The 18,342-nt window shown below is 41.8% G+C and overlaps 1 protein-coding gene across 6 annotated transcripts in view; it reads left to right on the forward strand.

The window, feature by feature from the left end:
• Nucleotides 1-1,899: 1,899 nt before the first annotated feature.
• The window catches only part of AKAP11 (A-kinase anchoring protein 11), a 38,939-nt gene continuing 22,496 nt past the window's right edge, over nt 1,900-18,342 (forward strand). For 4 of the 6 annotated variants that reach the window (XM_083518971.1, XM_083518974.1, XM_083518975.1 and 1 more), the window contains exons 1-7: nt 1,907-2,044; nt 8,252-8,349; nt 8,633-8,743; nt 10,938-10,982; nt 11,176-11,307; nt 11,680-11,944; nt 13,472-18,107. In XM_083518971.1, coding sequence (XP_083375097.1) covers nt 8,290-8,349; nt 8,633-8,743; nt 10,938-10,982; nt 11,176-11,307; nt 11,680-11,944; nt 13,472-18,107 — 5,249 coding nt within the window. In that variant the 5' untranslated portion in view covers nt 1,907-2,044; nt 8,252-8,289. Of the gene's footprint in view, nt 2,045-7,618; nt 7,690-8,251; nt 8,350-8,632; nt 8,744-10,937; nt 10,983-11,175; nt 11,308-11,679; nt 11,945-13,471; nt 18,108-18,342 lie in introns of all 6 variants that reach the window. The other 2 variants (XM_083518972.1, XM_083518973.1) reach the window with 2 other exon arrangements.

An 18,342-nucleotide genomic window follows, 5' to 3' on the forward strand; every position in this document is an offset into this window, starting at 1 on the left:
AACCACTTTGCTATGGAGTGGGAAAGAGTCTCCCAGGGGTTATCTAGTCTAACCCCCTGCTATTCAGGAGCCAGCTTGTATAGTCTAGTACAGTGGTACCTCGGGTTAAGTACTTAATTCGTTCCGAAGGTCTGTTCTTAATCTGAAACTGTTCTTAACCTGAAGACCACTTTAGCTAATGGGGCCTCCTGCTGCCGCCACGCTGCCAGAGCACAATTTCTGTTCTCATCCTGAAGCAAAGTTCTTAACCTGAAGCACTATTTCTGGGTTAGCGGAGTCTGTAAGCTGAAGGGTATGTAACCTGAAGCGTATGTAACCTGAGGTACCACTGTATATTCTATTTTTTTTTTTTATAAAATTTTTATTGGTTTTGCAACATTTTTAAGAAAAACAAACAAACATTAAAAATGACAAACATACACGTATAGTTTCAAACATATTTTCATAAACCTCTTTTCTTGGACTTCCCCATACCCCCCCTCTCTGCATCCCAATGTCCGTAGTTCAACTAGCAACTCCCAATTGTTACTTTCCAATCTCAATCATCTTAGTCCTCTTTTATAGTCTAACCTTATATCCCTGTACCCCTTTGTCTCTGAAAACCACGACATTTTAGCATTCATTAAGTTTATAGTAGTCCTTAAGGTAGCTTTTAAATTTTCTCCATTCTTCTTCCACCGTCTCTTTTCGTTGGTCACGGATTCTGCCTGTCATCTCGGCCAGTGTCATATAGTCCATCACTTTCATCTGCCATTCTTCCAAAGTGGGTAAATCTTGTGTCTTCCAATACTTTGCGATGAGTATTCTTGCTGCTGTTGTGGCATACATGAAAAAAGCTCTATCTTTCTTTGTCACCAGTTGGCCGACAATGCCCAAGAGAAAGGCCTCTGGTTTTTTAGGAAAGGTACATTTAAGTACCTTTTTCATTTCATTATAGATCGTTTCCCAGAAGGCCTTAATCTTCGGGCATGTCCACCAAAGGTGATAAAAGGTACCTTCAGTCTCTTTACACTTCCAACATTTGTTATCGGGCAAATGATAGATTTTTGCCAGCTTGACTGGGGTCATGTACCACCTGTATACCATTTTCATAATATTTTCCTTTAAGGCATTACATGCCGTAAATTTTATACCGGTGTTCCATAACCATTCCCAGTCAGCTGACATAATATTGTGTCCAACATCCTGAGCCCACTTAATCATTGCCGATTTAACTGTTTCATCCTGTGTGTTCCATTTCAACAACAAGTTGTACATTCTAGATAAATTCTTAGTGTTGGGTTCTAACAGTTCAGTTTCTAATTTTGATTTTTCCACCTGGAAACCGACTTTCCTGTCCTGTTTAAAAAATTCCATTATTTGGCGGTATTGGAACCAATTTTCTACTTTATGCTTCAATTTCTCCTGACTTTGTAGTTTGAACTTATCTCCATCCTCCACTGTATATTCTAGTACAGTGGTACCTCGGGTTACATACGCTTCAGGTTACAGACTCCACTAACCCAGAAATAGTACCTCAGGTTAAGAACTTTGCTTCAGGATGAGAACAGAACTCGTGCTCTGGCGGCGCAGCGGCAGCAAGAGGCCCCATTAGCTAAAGTGGTGCTTCAGGTTAAGAACAGTTTCAGGTTAAGAACGGACCTCCGGAACGAATTAAGTACTTAACTCGAGGTACCACTGTATATGGGGGGAAAGAACCACAAGCACCAGCCCAACGACCAGTGTGAGGGCTGGACTGAAGTGTAACAGTAGTAATTTTACATTTATTTATAGCCCGCCTTTTCCCCTGACAGGGACTCCAGGCGGCTTACGTAAGAGCAGGCCAGGGCGGGCAGACGGGGGGGGGGGCACGAGCGTCACGCGGCGGCTTCGTTCGCGGCTACTGCGCATGCGGGGTGTGTGGCAGTGGGGGGGGGGAGAAACGTTAGCGGCGGCGGCGAACGCGTCCCTGTGTGCGTTCTCGCGAGAAGGAGGAGGCGGAGGAGGAGGAGGCGGCGAAGGCGATGGTCCGCGAGTTGTGGGGGGAAGGAAGGAAACGCCTCAGGTGAGGAGGGCGGGGCGGGCGGAATTGAGCCGGGCGAGGGGGCGTCGAGACCCCCTCGAAAGGGACAGGTGACTCCGGGGAGGGGGGGGGGAGGGCTGCGCGCGCCCCCGCCCTCCCCCTCAGAGCAACGGTCCGGCGCCCCCTCCCCCCGCCCGGCTCTCGGCCTTCCTCCCCCCCCGCTCGTGACGCCACTCCGGACCCCTCCCCCCTTTCCCTCATTCCGGCCGGGGGGGGCAGGAAGAGGAGCAGCGGCCACGACACCCATCGTGATGATGAGGATGCTCCGCGGGATCCTCGCAGCTGCACCGGGGGGGGGGAGGGGGGTCTCTAGGTCACCGGGGGGGGGGGAGGGAGAGAGACCCTTCCGAGCGCTTTGCCCGCTGCTTTTCTTATTCTTAGTAGGAGCAGTGAATTAGCTCAGTGCTCAGGTGGCTTCGGAGCACTTTACAAAACTGTTATTTTTTTTATATACATGGGTGTGTGTGTGTGTGTGGATATATATGTAACTTTTGTATATTTAATAAGTCATCACTATGATTGTAATGAATGTTATGTATTATCCACTTGGGGCAATCATTATTATTTATAATGAATGTTATTTATTATTATAAATAATTATAGATATAAACACACACACATATATATATACAGTGGTACCTTGGGTTAAGTACTTAATTCGTTCCACAGGTCCGTTCTTAACCTGAAACTGTTCTAACCTGAAGCACCACTTTAGCTAATGGGGCCTGCCGCCGCGCCGCCGGAGCACGATTTCTGTTCTCATCCTGAAGCAAAGTTGTTAACCCAAGGTACTATTTCTGGGTTAGCAGAGTCTGTAATCTGAAACATTTGTAACCTGAAGTACCACTGTATACACACACACACAATCACATAACATTATTAAAATACAGAGTAATTAAAGATACACCACAATTAAAACACACTGGGAACGTACACAGCAAAACAATCCACTTTGGGATTGCACAGCCGTTTGAACAGGAGAGTGGCCAAGAGGTCAAGTCGAGGCCTTTGTCAGACCCGGCAGGAAGGCAGTAAAGATGGGGCTTCTCCTGTTCCAGCACAGCAAGGGTTTCTCTGCACCCCAGCCTGCCTCTGCTGTGCAAGCTGGTCATCCTCAGGCCAGGACGCAACTCACAGGGGTCCGTTGGTGCCCTTACTGGGCATTGCATTGGAAGTCAGCCTTTTAGGTAACCTGCTCCAGAGTCGTTCAGTGCCTCCTGTGCAAGTAACAAGCCCTCAGAACGGACTCAGTGGCTAATAATTTTGTTCTGTGAACCACCCTGAGACCTCTGGGTATACGGTGGTATATAAATTCAATAAATGTTAATAAAAAGAAAGCCATGCACATCCCTTTAAGGGGCTCTGCTTGCCACCCAGTAGGTAAAGGTAAAGGACCCCTGGATGGTTAAGTCCAGTCAAAGGCGACTGGGGTGCGGCACTCGTCTCTCTTCTCAGGCTGAGGGAGCTGGCGTTTGTCCACAGACAGATTTCCAGGTCATGTGGCCAGCATGACTAAACCGCTTCTGGTGCAACAGGACACCATGACAAGTGCCAGAGCACATGGAAACGTCATTTGCATTCCCACTGCAGCAGTACCTATTTACCTACTTGCACTGGTGTGCTTTCGAACTTCTAGGTTGGTAGGAGCTGGGACAGAGCAACGGGAGCTCACCCTGTTGCCCGGATTCTAACCGCCAACCTTCCAATTGGCAAGCCCAAGAGGCTCAGTGGTTTAGACCACAGCACCACCCGCATCTCTTTGCCACCCAGTAGAAGTCCATGTGCACCTTAGGTAGCCATAGCCATCCATATATTAAAAGAGTGGGAGATAATGGCTTGTCTTAAGCCACCTAAAAGGTAAAGCCACCTAGTAAGTTGGTGGCAGAAAACATAACGTGCCCCTTCTCCCTACCACCTGCATAAAGTCATCTCATCTGGACTCAGACCGCAGCATAAGAGGAGGACCTTAATTTGTTTCCCCACATCCCCTTTTAGCAACCCCCCCATCTCCAAAGTTGCAGTTTGTCCCTGAAGGTGCCCCATGGCATCTTTGGGGCAAATAACAATGGGGGGAGAGAGAAAATGGGACAAATTTTCCTGCAATCCTGAACTGCGCATGTCTTTGGTGAGGCCCTGAGGCTTTGGCAACAAGGAAACTAATTGTTCCTGCCTGGTCCAGCATGTGTCTCTACAGCACCAGGCCATTAAAAAATACAAAACGTTTTTTTCATTGGATGCTGGCATTTGCTCCACCATGCCAGGTGCTAGCTCAGTGCCTAAAGACAACTTCTACAAGCCACATTCTGCTTAGATTTTGGATATATATTACTTGTTTATGCACTGTATAATGTTATGGTAGTAAAAAAAGAAAAAGGATTGAATTCAAACCATATGATGAAGCTATTATAAATTGAGCTAAACTGGGTTGACAAGAGTATAGAGTCAGTCAGCTTGGTGTCAGCTCTTTCAGCCTGTTGTTTACCTTATGCCTTTAAAAACTGAGGTGCCTTTATTGCTGGGATGACTAGATGTAAAGAGGAATGGGGTTTCTGTATCTTGAAATACTTGTAGAATATAAAATCTCAGCAACTATGGTTGTGATCAATTTATGCACATTTGATATGTGCACGACTGTGCATGCAAGCAGAATTTGGTGGAATGGGGGGCATTATGTGCTTATGCATGCTCTGCCATCATGCACGATGACCTGGCACACAAACCCCACGTAAATTGGGGGTTGTCTATATCAAAATTCACCATCAATATATAGAACGCAAAAGGACAAGTAGGGTTTGCCAATAAATGTTGGTGCCTATTTGTTGAAAATAAATAATTGCTCCTACTTCACTTCGTTTTCTGGTGGCCATCCTGATAGATGTAATATCTCAGTGGTATAGGACTTACTTTTAAGTATATAATTGCACTGTGCAACACACCATGAAAATATTAGTAAGGTTATAACTTACTGGGCCAGCTATTGCTAGTGAATATGTATGTATATATGCATTTCAAGTTATCTTTAACTGCCTGTTGGGCCTTGTTGCACCCTTGGAAACTCTCTTAGTACAAGACCTCTGTCCCAGTAGACATGGAGTAATAAAAAGACTAAAAGTAATAAAAAGACTAAAAGGAACTGGACAGGGTACGTTTTTCTCATTGCCAGGTAACAACAGCCTCCCACACTCACTTGAAATGCAGGGGATGGGGAGGAGATTTCAAGGTGACAGAGTGCAGTTTCTAACCAGACCAGAGCCATCTAACCTGTTTTGAAAATTAAGCATTCTTTGCAGACTTCTGTGTAATGAGAAAACCCTTAATTTTAAAAATTGGCCTTACAAAAGATGGTAATTTACCTGACATGTGCACAGCAGTTGCAAACTGCTCATTTATTCCTGGTACCTCTTCTCCTCTGTCAGGTATTTTGCTAAATAGCCGTTGCCCACAATTTTCAGTCAGGTATATTGTCACCACTCAGTCTGGGGATGGAACTGGCTATTGCTTGTGTGCCAAGTGGATCAAGCCTGAGTAACATCATTCAGGAATCTTTCTTTGCTAAAATGAATGAAAGGATAGCAGATGAACAGAACACAACCTGTGGTCTTCCATTGCAAAGGAATATAAGGACAAATAACCAGCCTAAAAATGAAGGTTCAAAGGTTCCTTGTGAAGAAGAAGTCCTGGAAAAGGGGGATAGAGTTTAGAGTGAAGGAATTACCCTATTTAGTTAACTAACCCTAATCCACACGCTAAGGGGGGGGGGAATACTCACAAATAGGATCTTGGCCAGGAAGCCTTGAAAAAATAATAATAGTAAGATGGGAGAATGAAGTGCCACCCTCAAGTGCTCCCTTTCAAAACCTCTGCTGTGCAATACCCTCAAAAATTGTGGTTCTTTTTGTGGATTGGTTTTCTGAAATGACATTGAGAGTCAGCTTTGTTTATATACACATGGGCTGATGAGGCACTGCCTCAGTCAGAAATCCAAATGTCTTGGAGAATGGAGAATGAGACTTATGGACTATGCAGAACTGGATAAACTGACTGGGAAGATTAGATACCAATGTGATCACAGGTTCATTGAGGACTGGGGAAAGTTTACAGATTATCTGAAAAGCATATGTGATGAACAGACAACGCTAGTAGGATTTAAAGAGGTTTTGTGAGAGTTAAAGATGTATTGTAAAAAAGAAGTAGATCTGAAAAAGATATATTAAATGGCAATATAATATTAGAAAATGCATTAAAATAGAAAATATGGATGATTGGTGGAAAAGCTGGTAGAAGTCCAAAAAGTTGAAATTTGTGAATATTGTTTGGGATGGCGAATCTGTAAAAGAAAAATTGAATAAATTTTTTTTTTAAAAAAATAAAATCCAAATGTCTTGGCAGTTCTTCCCTGCCAAGATTCAGGTTTGAATTGTCTCAATATTGTTCTCTGCATCTGCATGGGAACATCTTCCATTTGTATAGGCCCCAAATTTCTGCATGTTTAAGTAGTGAAAGTCTAGATTGCTGGCATTGCTCACCTGCTTCTTAGCTCACCACCCCCTGCCCCCTAGTAAGCAAAAACCTGTTTACACACAAACTCATGTAAGTGTTCTGTTCTGGTTGCTGTGCAGTTGCTAAGGTTGAAGACCCAGCTTCCCCCACACACTCTCTGCTGGCCACTGGCGAATGTCATTGTGTTTCAGCCTGACCATACAGACTAGGAATTTCATAGCAGGCGCAATAGTCAAACTAGGAACTTTGTGATTCTTAGCTACCACATTATACCAGTTGTTTATTTACTTTTTCTATACCAGTTGTTTATTTTTCATCAAAGTATTATAATCAGATTAGTTAGTGCACTGAAGCTCTGTTCATACATCTAAAATTTAAGTGCTCTCTAGCGCCTTTTATAGTTTAATAATTACAGTTGCGGGACGCGGGTGGCGCTGTGGGTAAAACCTCAGTGCCTAGGACTTGCCGATCGTATGGTCGGCGGTTCGAATCCCCTCGGGGGGTGAGCTCCCAGCTCCTGCCCACCTAGCAGTTCGAAAGCACCCTGAAGTGCAAGTAGATAAATAGGTACTGCTTTATAGCGGGAAGGTAAACGGGGTTTCCGTGTGCTGCGCTGGTGCAGGCTCGCCAGAGCAGCTTCGTCACGCTGGCCACGTGACCTGGAAGTGTCTCTGGACAGCGCTGGCCCCCGGCCTCTTAAGCGAGATGGGCGCACAACCCCAGAGTTGGACACGACTGGCTCGTACGGGCAGGGGTACCTTTACCTTTACCTTTAATTACAGTTGCATTATGAATAAATGTGTTTATAGAAGGCATTAACAATACAAAAAAGCTTATTTGTTTTGTCCTCTAGAAGCCAACTCCAAATCCCACCCCAAATTTTGATTTGGTTCAAGTTTCTGGCAGGGGAACACATTTTTTTGGCTTGCAGTTATACTATTCATGTTACTCATATTCAGTCAGGAAGTAAACACAACCAGCTGGGGAATGGCAGTGCTAGACTGGTCAGATATTATTTTGTTTGGCACTGAATTATTGCAATTTTATTACTCATAGCCAATGCATTGGGAGGAATAAAACCTGGTAAAATCTCCAGTTGCAAGTGGAGGTGTTTCCATGTTCTAAAGGTACAGTATTTAGCTTACCTTAGAAACCCAGATTTTTCAGAGTTACACTTTTTCTTATTGCATTTGAAATGGGGAGCTTTCCTCTCCTAGACAAAAATGAGGGTTTGAGTTGTTGCTGCTAACAAATTGTACCCTTTTAAGTATTTTCTTGCTAAGCTGTTAGTTTCTCTAAGCATATTCTCTCTGAGTTTCTTTGAGTAATATGGACTCTGTCTCCTGAGTTTTCTAAAAACAGCTTTCAGCTATTGCGAAATAAAACAAGGGATTCTCTGCATCTGGTACAAAAAAAGTATATGATCCGAGAGATGTGTTCCTGTGTTATCTGCAACACCAGAACCTTTCCTGTAGTGAGTCTCTCCCATAGTGAGGATCATATCCCTAGTCAAATAATCCTGACTATTTGCTAATGGCAAAGCTGTCTGGCTAGTATGCCGTTTATATTCATTTAATTTTCTGCTATTCACACCCTTCATTGTTTTTAGCAAAATGATTATTAAAAAATGTAAACAGCAGTTGATTTCGTAAAGTTATCCTATTGCTATCTCCTTTTGTTTTTCTTTAGAAGTTGTTGGATTCATCATTAGAAACAAAAAGTAAGCAATGGATGGCCATATCAGGATCCGAAGCAGTCATAGGATGTCAAGGGTACCAGTGAGAAAGGTGAAGTCTTGTTCTTTTGGCTATCCTGTTGTTGAATAAATCTGTCTTGTACTGTCTTGTAGCCATGATAAAGGTTTGACATAATATTTCATTTTATGTTACATTCTTGGCTTTTCAAATATCCATTCGTCTGCAACTAGACCTAACAGTCAGGAGTACCTTTACTTTTACCTTTAGACTGAATTGAGTGTATGTACACATCTAGTTACCTGGCGTAAAACCTGAATCTTAAAAGGCTAGAAAAATATATGGTGTGTTTTCATTTCCTGTTTTCTTTTTCCAGAGCTTTGGTGAATGTTCAATGCCTCCCATGAAGGCATTGTTGCAAAGTGAAAAAGAATTATGCACAGTATCAGCAGAAGAGTCGAAGGCAGAGAAAGACAATTTCAATGAGGTTTGGCTTTGTTTTTACACATCAGGTTTTTAAAAAATAAATTTGAAAAATGCTTTTCACTTACATCCATGCTAGCAAATATTGATTTTATGCTCATTATAAAGACATCATAAATTCTGCTTGAGTGCTACTAGCAGTGGAGGCTTGTGCTATGTTTTGTATAATTAACTAGCAAACTTGTAACTGATGTTGCTTGGGAATTCTAAGAAGCAAAAAATCAGTGTAGTTTTGAAAGGTGTGGCCTGCTATCTTGATTCAAAATGATATCTATATAGAATTGCAGAGATGTGCAACTAACCTCTGCTTAAAAATCTCAAATGAAGGAGAGTGTACCACCATATGAGATAATCCATTCCACCGTCAGATGGCTCTGTCAGAAAGTTCTTCCTAATACTTATTCAGAATCTTCTTTCTTATAACTTGAATCCATTGGTTTGTATCCTACTCTCTGGAGCAGGAGAAAAGAAGATTGCTCCATCGCCCATGTATTAACCCATTGCTATTTGAAGATGCCTATCATATCTCTACTCAGTCTCCTCTTTTCCAGGCTAAACATACCCAACCCCCTCAACTACTCCTTATAATGCTTGGTTTCCAGACCCTTAATCATCTTGGTCAGCCTCCTCTGCACATGTTCCAGCTTGTCAATACCCTTCTTAAATTGTGCCCAGAAATGGACACAGGACTCCAGGTGTGGTCTGACCAAGGCAGAATAGAGTGGTACCATTAATTCCCTTTATCAGGACTACACTTCTGTTGATGCAGCTTAGCATAGCATTTTGTAGATCTTATATTCTTGGTGGACCACATGGAGGAATTTAGTATACCTTACATACTTGGCAATGTTTGAGTTCCAACAGATATTCAACAGATATCATTCTGAGTGTTTGGTAATCTGCTGTAGTAAGGGAGCATCCAAGTCTTCAGTCTAGCTTTGAGGAGTGTAGCAGACACCCAAAGTAAGGAAGGTCACTGTTGTTTCCCTCTCTTACAATTTTTACCCAAATATTCCATGCTCCAGGTCATAGGTATCTTCACATATGTACACATCATTCTTATATAATGCTATTCCTTCTCCTTCTCCCTTCCTGCTTGGTCTATTCTTTTTGAGCAGGTTTCTACATCCCAGTCGTGAGTCTCATCCCACCAGGTTTCAGTAATGCCTATTAGGTAATATTTACTATCCTGTAGTAAAAACTTACTGTAGTAAGAATTCAGGGGACACGGGTGGCACTGTGGGTTAAACCACAGAGCCTAGGGCTTGCAGATCAGAAGGTCGGCAGTTCGAATCCCCGTGACGGGGTGAGCTCCTGTTGCTCGGTCCCTGCTCCTGCCAAACTAGCAGTTTGAAAGCACGTCAAAGTGCAAGTAGATCAATAGGTACCGCTCTGGCGGGAAGGTAAATGGCATTTCCATGCGCTGCTCTGGTTCGCCAGAAGCGGCTTAGTCATGCTGGCCACATGACCCGGAAGCTGTACGCTGGCTCCCTCGGCCAATAAAGCAAGATGAGCGCCGCAACCCCAAAGTTGGTCATGACTGGACCTAATGGTCAAGGGTCCCTTTACCTTTTAGTAAGAACTCAAATTTGTCTTGCTTGTTTCCCATGCTGTATGCATCAGTATAGAGAAAACTGAAACCATGTGTTATTCCATCCAGCAGCTTCCTTCTTGTCTTTTCTACCCATTAGTAGGTTCCTGTAGCACCATTCCTGTGAAGTCCCCATTACCAGGTTTCCCCTGTTGTCTGTAATATTGTCTCCCTCCCTCTCAGGATTTAGTTGAAAGCTCTCAAGATCAGGTTCACAAGACTCTTAGAAAGCACATTGTTGCCAGTCACTGTCTTAATAATAATAATGTACTGTGAGGTGCAATAGCACAAACCATGCATACCCCTTCAGAATCTCAGATGCACCACATTTGGTCATTATGTGACCCATGTACACCTCACAGAAAGGTACTGGGCAGCCCACTTCTGTCCAGTGCCTTACTGCATATTAATAACAGAAATAGTATGCACTCTGGGAATATGGATAAGTAATAAAGTACACCCACCCATCTCCTCCTGGTAAAATGTGTCTTAGAGGAAATCGATATTCTATTCTATATCTGTATAGTTCTACATCTATATAGTGTAGAATTGAAAGCTTTGATACAATTCTATTTGCTTATACAACATATATGTATTTCTGTTACAGGTCACATTTCTGTGCTTTGCTGATGAGACAGCTGTTGCTCCTAAGGTATGGTGTCTGCATAAGATATCTTAGTTGACTGGCAGATACTCCTGCACAATAACCTCTGCATCCAAACCTTGTTTGGAGGTGATTGAGAGGTGCTGGGTGAAAGAATGCTCGGCTGAGTTTGCCACAAGTCCTCTGACATTAAAGGAAAGTTTTCCTAGCATGAGTGTATTATTCTCTGTGTTTGGTTTAGGAATTGGCAGCCATGTCTGTTGAGCTCCCAGATCTTCTGAAATCCCTCCATTTGTGCACTTTACATGAAAATGATGTCATTTTTCTAAAGGATATTCAGAAACCATTGGAGACCAGTGTTCTTAAGCAGAAGGTAAGAGAGACTTAAAATACAAAAATGTATGATTGGTGGTATACTTCATTTAATTTGCCTTTCAAATTAATTGTATTGATGTGACACAACATTCTGAATATAAAATATGAAATGTGTGTGTGTACTACTCAGTTCTACAAATTGTCAAAGGCTGGGAGTGTTGCTAAAAAAGTTAAAAGTCAATATTTTGATAATGGAAACTTGTCAATTGTTTTTTTCCTCATTATACTCAGGGAATATGCCTTTAATTTTTTGAAATTATTAGCAGAAACTTCACTTTATTTTCTTAACTGATGTCACTGCAGTTTAGAAAAGAAGGAATAATATTTGAATGGGTAAAATTACATTTTTTCTCTCTTTCTCTTTCTCAAGAATTACCCCTCAAGGATTCTGTGTGTGATGAAATTGTCTCCATCATTTGCAAGACACGAAGTGGATTCTTTATTTACTTTACTGAGTAAATATGCTGCTGGTATAAGATGTACTGTGGAAATACGCTCATTGCAGAAGCACCTGTCCATCATACCCCATGCTGAGGATGATGATACTAATCAATCAGTGTCATCAATTGAGGATGATTTCGTTACTGCGTTAGAACATTTAGATGAAGATGAGCCCACAAAAATGATAAACTCTGGTTAGTGTTCCTGCAATATTCTGATAGCGTAAATAAGTTGGGATTTAAAGGGATTGAATACCATGATTAGCTTTTTAAAAGTGAAATACTTGTATATACAGTAGTCTATTGATTTCTGTATCTTTTATATATATATTTAAAAAAAACCTATCAAGCAATACTAGCCCTGTGATGAACTCTGATTTTTTGGAATGACCCATCTAATAAACAATAATAGACTATGCTTGCTCAGATTTTGTAAATCTTGTTTAATCTCTGGCCTTTTTCTTGAAGCAACAGTTTGTGATTGCATAAATATGAGATGTTCTTGAAGTAGAATCCAAGCTGTCAATCTAAATTATCAGTCTTACCCTTTTCTACTAAAGGAGATGTATAAGTTGTTGATACTTTAAGATTTTAGTAGCTTCTTAAGTAAAGATGGGCAGGTTCTTTCCATCTCACCACAGAGGTGATCCAAGCTCTTTTTCAACAAAAATGGAAGAACTTTACATTTTCTGAGACACACAGAGGACTGTCCCCAAAACAGCCTCCTCTTCAGTGCTCCTCTCCTCCAAATATCATTTTGCCTTTCTCTTACCTGGCCAGCAGAAGGGAGGAGAGAAGTCTGTGTCGTCCCTCTTGCCCAGTTGTTCTGATACATCCTGCTGAGCCAAACCATGGCTTGACATGAACATATAGACTATAGGAGAGGAGTCTGTAGCCACTTTCCTCCACCGTGGTCTTTCTGCTGCGCCATGCTGAATGAAGCCATAGTTTGGCTAGGTATGACATCTGAACCTGGGCTCCTGGTTTATCTCTTTCCAGACTAACCACGAGCTGTAAACAAAGGTTTTCCTATGGTTTGTGGCTCATTGTTTGTCTGGGAGAGCTAAACCACAAGCCCAGGTCTGGATGACACGCTATGCCAAATCATGGCTTAGCTCAGCATAATGAAGCAGCAAAACAACCGGGGAGAAGCAATGTAGCTATGAGCTCCTCTCCCAATGCTCAGCACTCATTCATGTTCAACCATGGCTTGGCTTAGCATGACATGTGAACTGGGCCACTGTGTAAACTGTGCACCAGGTAGACAGAGGAAATGGGGGCAGGGCAGACCTCACTGTGCAACACAGGTGTCTCCGGTACTGGCGCCATTGGCCAGGTAAATAAAGGGAAGCGGGGGTCGGGGGATCGGGTCATTTCGGACATGGGAAATGCTGGTCAAGAATAAAAACAGGAATTCTTATGTGGCCAAGATTTATGCTCGCTTCATACTCAAGGTGGGCTTTTGTTCTTTGAGCCCAACTTGGGAGAATTTCACTGACAATTCTACTTCTTATCCTGTTCATATTTACTTGGGAATAAACCCTGTTGAATGAAATAAGTCTTACTTTTGAGTAAACATGAATAGGATTGGGCTGCCCAATCTTTGATCAGACCAAAATTCAAGTACATTTTATGCTATTAACCTATTTCTGCTACAGCTGCAATCTTTTGCTTTCAGACGTACTGTATGTTAACTATTCCTTTCCCTCCCTGTTGGCACAGGCCTAGTTACACCTGAGAAACTTCAAGATGCTGCTTTGCAGACCATCTCTGTTCAACGTTTGGAATCTCTTGATCCAAAGTTTCATTTTCTACATCGGAAGCCATCTGTCAAGTCATCAACTTCTCTAGTTAACATCTTGGAATTAAAAGAATTGTCGTCTTCTGTAAGAAATTCTGTCACAACTTCTGTTTCGGATCCTTGGCTGCAGAGGAGTTTCTTCAGGCCACAGAATTCTTCTGAGCAGAATGTTAACGCTTTATGTAAAACACTGTTTTCTTCCTCTCCTGCTGAATCCTCAGAGTCAGATTGCTCTAGCCCAAGCCCTATTATTTTCTTAGATGAAGAAGGGTATCAGAGAAGCCTAAAGGCAAAACTTCAGCTACCAAAAATCCCAGTAATGAAAGATGGCATAGAGGATTCAGACTCTGAAGTAAGTGAATTTTTCGATAGCTTTGACCAATTTGATGAACAAGAACAAACACTGGAGAGTGGTTGTAAACATGCTAGGGGTCCTGTCCTTCAACATCCATCTCATATGAAAACGATTTCACATAAACGGCCACGCTCTGCAACCACTGCAATGAATCCTCAAAGGTTCAAGGTTGATCATCCCACTCTTCCAGCCAATGTGAGGAAGCCAACCCCTCGCAAACCAGAATCTCCATATAGCAACCTCTTGGATGTTCCTGATTCCCCCCGGCCATTGAAAACATCAGGGGATGACAGTGGAGGCTTGTTCAGCCCTATCAGATCTTCAGCTTTCAGTCCATTAGGCAGTTGTCTTTCAACAGAGTGTCCTTGTCAGTTGGGTGTCAGTAGAGATGCCATTAACCAAAAGCACAATCTGGTTTGTCACCCATACTCAGATTTTGCAAATAATATTTCCTTTGAAATCTTAGGTTCGGTCTTTAATTCCAGATCTCCATCATCATGTAGATGCACACAGGAATTTTCTAACAGTAATAGGATTGTCTCAAAAGAAGAAACAGCCCAGTCAGCAAAAACCCAAGGGGAAACTTCTGGAAAAGAATTAGATAACAGACAAAAAGCTAAATGCAAATCACTAATGATTAAAGACCACATCCAGAAATTTGCATCAGAGCTCGTTGAGAAGAGTTTTGGCAGTGCTTTTAAAGATCTTCAGAAAGGTGTTTCTTCATGTACTAATGCACTCTGTCACTTGGCTGCAAAACTGACTTCTTCAATCTTTCAAATGGCTTTTTATGAGATTGGGAGGCAGCAAGCTTTTTCACTGAAGAAGAAAGCTATTAATGGACTAGCAGGCTTTTTGGTGAGTGAAGCGTTAACAGGTGCTTTAAAAGAGCTACATTCTGTAAAGCAACAAATATTTACCAACACAGTTGCAAAATTTGCAGCAAACCTGGCTGAGGAACTAATTTTTGAGGGGATCATGGAAGTGTGCCAGTTTTCGCACCCATCAACTCCTACAACTTTTCAGAACTGGTCCTTCCATTATGATGATAAAGTTATACAGTCATATTCCAAAGACTTGTCTGAGTCGGTTATTCAGGAAGCTTTTATTGAGTTATCACAGGTTGAGGTGGCATTTACAACACAAGCAGCTATTAGTATTTCCACGGACAATATAAAGTACATAGGTGCAGAAAGTAGTTTGGAGTCAACACAGGCCTCCAATGCTTCCTCTGAGTTTCATGATCAAGAACCAGTAGCCTTGAATTCAATACAGGAATTCAGGGAGGAATATACTGTCCATAAAGCTTTGTTCTGTACTTCTGGCATTGCAAGTTCAATCCCGGTGCCCTTAGCTGGAAGCATACTTTGTCAAAATCAGATTTTATTTAATGACATACAGGTAAGGAAACATTCAGCGTCAACAGGCAGTCTGAAATTTTATAAAAAATCAGCAGAGCGGTGTTGTGCAACACAAAAAAGACAAGATGAAGTGACATCAGTTAGAAATGTTTACTTGATGACAGATAGCAGTCAGAACAGTGAATATAATGCACATATTGTATGTACACAAAGTGACTTTAAGCAAGCAAATAGCCCTGAAGTCAGTAAATTTTCAGACTTAACAACTAGGATGCCAAGCGTCAGTAATTTTTCTGGAACAATGGTAGATATGATTGTAACGGAGGCATATGAAGCAGTAACCACTTCCAAGACATCCAAAAATGCAGAGCAATACACAGAAATACTAAAATTGGATAAAACGTCATATTTGCCATGCATTGGTGAAGATGCCTGTGAGAATATGTTTGCAAATTATTTAGCCAAGCGAATAGTGAAACAGTCTGTAGATGAGACTAAATCTGCATGTTCTGTTACCGGTGAGAAATTAGCATATTGTGTGGGATTGGGAACCAGTAAAAAAAGCAATAGGAAAGAATTGCATAGTGCAATAAAAGCATCAGAAACAAACAAAAGTATTCCAGTAATTGTAGGGCAGCAGCAGATGCCGTTGAACAGCTCATCTAAATTTCATGTATCGCCAATTTACTCTAATAGGTGTCTGCTTTCAGGATCTAAAGATGGCATTCAGGGGAAAAAGAAACATGTGGGTTGCAGGACTTCCACATCCACGTCATCTCCTTGTTCTGCAGTGACTTTTGTGAAATCTGCTGAAGAGTTTCCAGATGCAGAAAGCTGTTCAGCAAAACCCTTAAGCAACCCACTGGGAAAACACAACGCATACAAATCAGCAGGGCACTTTGCACTTTACTCTACATTTGGTCCTGAAAGAACTTTTCCTAGCATTAATGCCTTCACTTCTGTGGCAACTAACGGTGAAGATGCATTTCAGATGGAAGACAAATTGAGTATCAGAGATGAAACTCCTTGTGTCCTACCAGACACACCTCCACCAACACCTTTAATAGCAACCCAAACGAGTTCAGAGTGGAATTTAAGAAAGCTATCAAAGAAACTGAAAGGTGAACTAGCAAAGGAGTTTGCACCCGCGACGCCCCCTTCTACCCCTTACCGATCAGAAACCGGTGGAGTATATGAAAATGAACGTCATGACTTAGAAAAGGAAGAGTTCATGTTGAAACTAATGCGGTCTCTCTCTGAGGAAGTTGAAAGCAGCGAAGATGAAGAGCATTGGCCTGTAGCATTGGAAGAGAGAATGAAAGCATCAGGAAGGACAACAGAATATGCCGATCATCTAGCCACTCGCATAATTGCTGTGGCAACCGAAATGGCTGCTTCACATTTAGATTATAAAGCGGTTCAAATGGAGAATAATAAATGCTTTCAAATAAGTGCGGAAAATAAAAGATGTGGGCATAGTGGATTTGTGAACGTTTCAGAAGCCAGCCTACATACGTTGTTGGTTTATGCTGGTAATATGGCTGGAAAGGTCATTAGTGAAGCTAAGAAAATAGTTGAATCCAAACATTGCACGCTTCTAAGGCTGAAGCAAGTGAACTGCGGGGCAGATGGTGTTCGTCCTAAAAGAAACACTCATAAATGCTGGTCCAAAGACATGAGGTGTCCCTGGGCAGACCAGGGGTCTCGAGAGACAGACTCTTCTATACTCTCTCTACCCCAGCACCCAGAAGCTCCAGGTCTGACCTCTAAATATCCAAGTTGTGAGAGTGTAACTGATGAATATGCAGATCACATAATTCGTATTCTGAAAAGAGAAGGTGGCCACAGTGAACTGATAATGGATCAGTTTGCCAGTAGACTTGCTTACAGATCTATAAAATCTGGAATGCAGGAAGCTGCTGGGAAACTCAGGATGAAGTATAAAAGTAAAATAGCTCCCTCCGAGGGCTCAAAGGTAAACAGTAAGGCTGATCCGAGTGTGGATGGAAAGAAACAGAAAAAAGGTAACATTTGTCATTTGGGGCAGCAAGCCTGTGGAAACGAATGTAGCACACACAGAACTGAATGTACAAAGTTGCTAGATTTTTCAGAATCCCTTGCTTGTAGCATAACATCTGATGTCAGAAGAAAAATAATGAGAGGAGCTTGTCTGTCAAAATCTTTAACTGATTCCTGTTTGTATAAAAAATCTAAGAACGATCAAGTCACTGATCTTAAAGCAACATTTTCTAAAGCACTTTCTCCTTTCTGTTGCAAACAAAAGCTTTATCATAGTACAGGCAGTTTAAATGAACCTACCTACAGAAATGGCATTATTCATGCCATTGAACAGTATGCCAGGAAGGTAGTAGATGACACTTTAGAAGCTAGCTTGGAATCTGCTACGCTGCAAACTACTGAAAACTGGACAAATGGAGATAGAACAACATATGCAGAAAAGTTGTCCCCATTTTCTGCAACAGCCTGCAGATACTGTAGTATGAAGGAGCATCAATACTGTGCTGGAAGTTCATATTTGCAGCTGACTCGACAAGAACTCCACTCTCAAGTTCATCAGGTTCCCAGAATAAGTGGAATCTGTCCTAAATCTCGCATTCTTCACCTGGATATTCCAAAAATTCATATTAATATGGATGAGAAGGTAGTATTTGCTGAAAATGTGGTTGCTACAGTTTTTGACAAAGCAGAAAGGCAGCTTAGCAACACAAGTTTGACAGCGGATAGTGGAATTGGCCAGGATGGAGTCAGCTTTGCTGAAAGCCTCACTACAGAAATAATGACTTCCTGTATGACAAACATTAGTCCACCTGCCAACATAAGGTAAAGTTAAATTATTTTATATTGCTTTTAATATATGTAAGGTGCTGAAAACTATATGCATTTTTCAGTATTAGTACAATTTTAATTTCTGCAAGAAAGTCATAAGGACGTAGCTTTTCGTTTTATGATAAAGCTTAAAAACAAGGGCATTTAATAGTATTGCCATGGGAAGAATTGTTTACTGTGTTCATGAAGGGTGCTAGGATTTAAGTAAATTTAAAATGCAGGTGATAAT

This window comes from Podarcis liolepis (genome assembly GCF_965112155.1).
Source record: "Podarcis liolepis genome assembly, chromosome: 8".
In the NCBI taxonomy this organism is placed as follows: domain Eukaryota; kingdom Metazoa; phylum Chordata; class Lepidosauria; order Squamata; family Lacertidae; genus Podarcis; species Podarcis liolepis.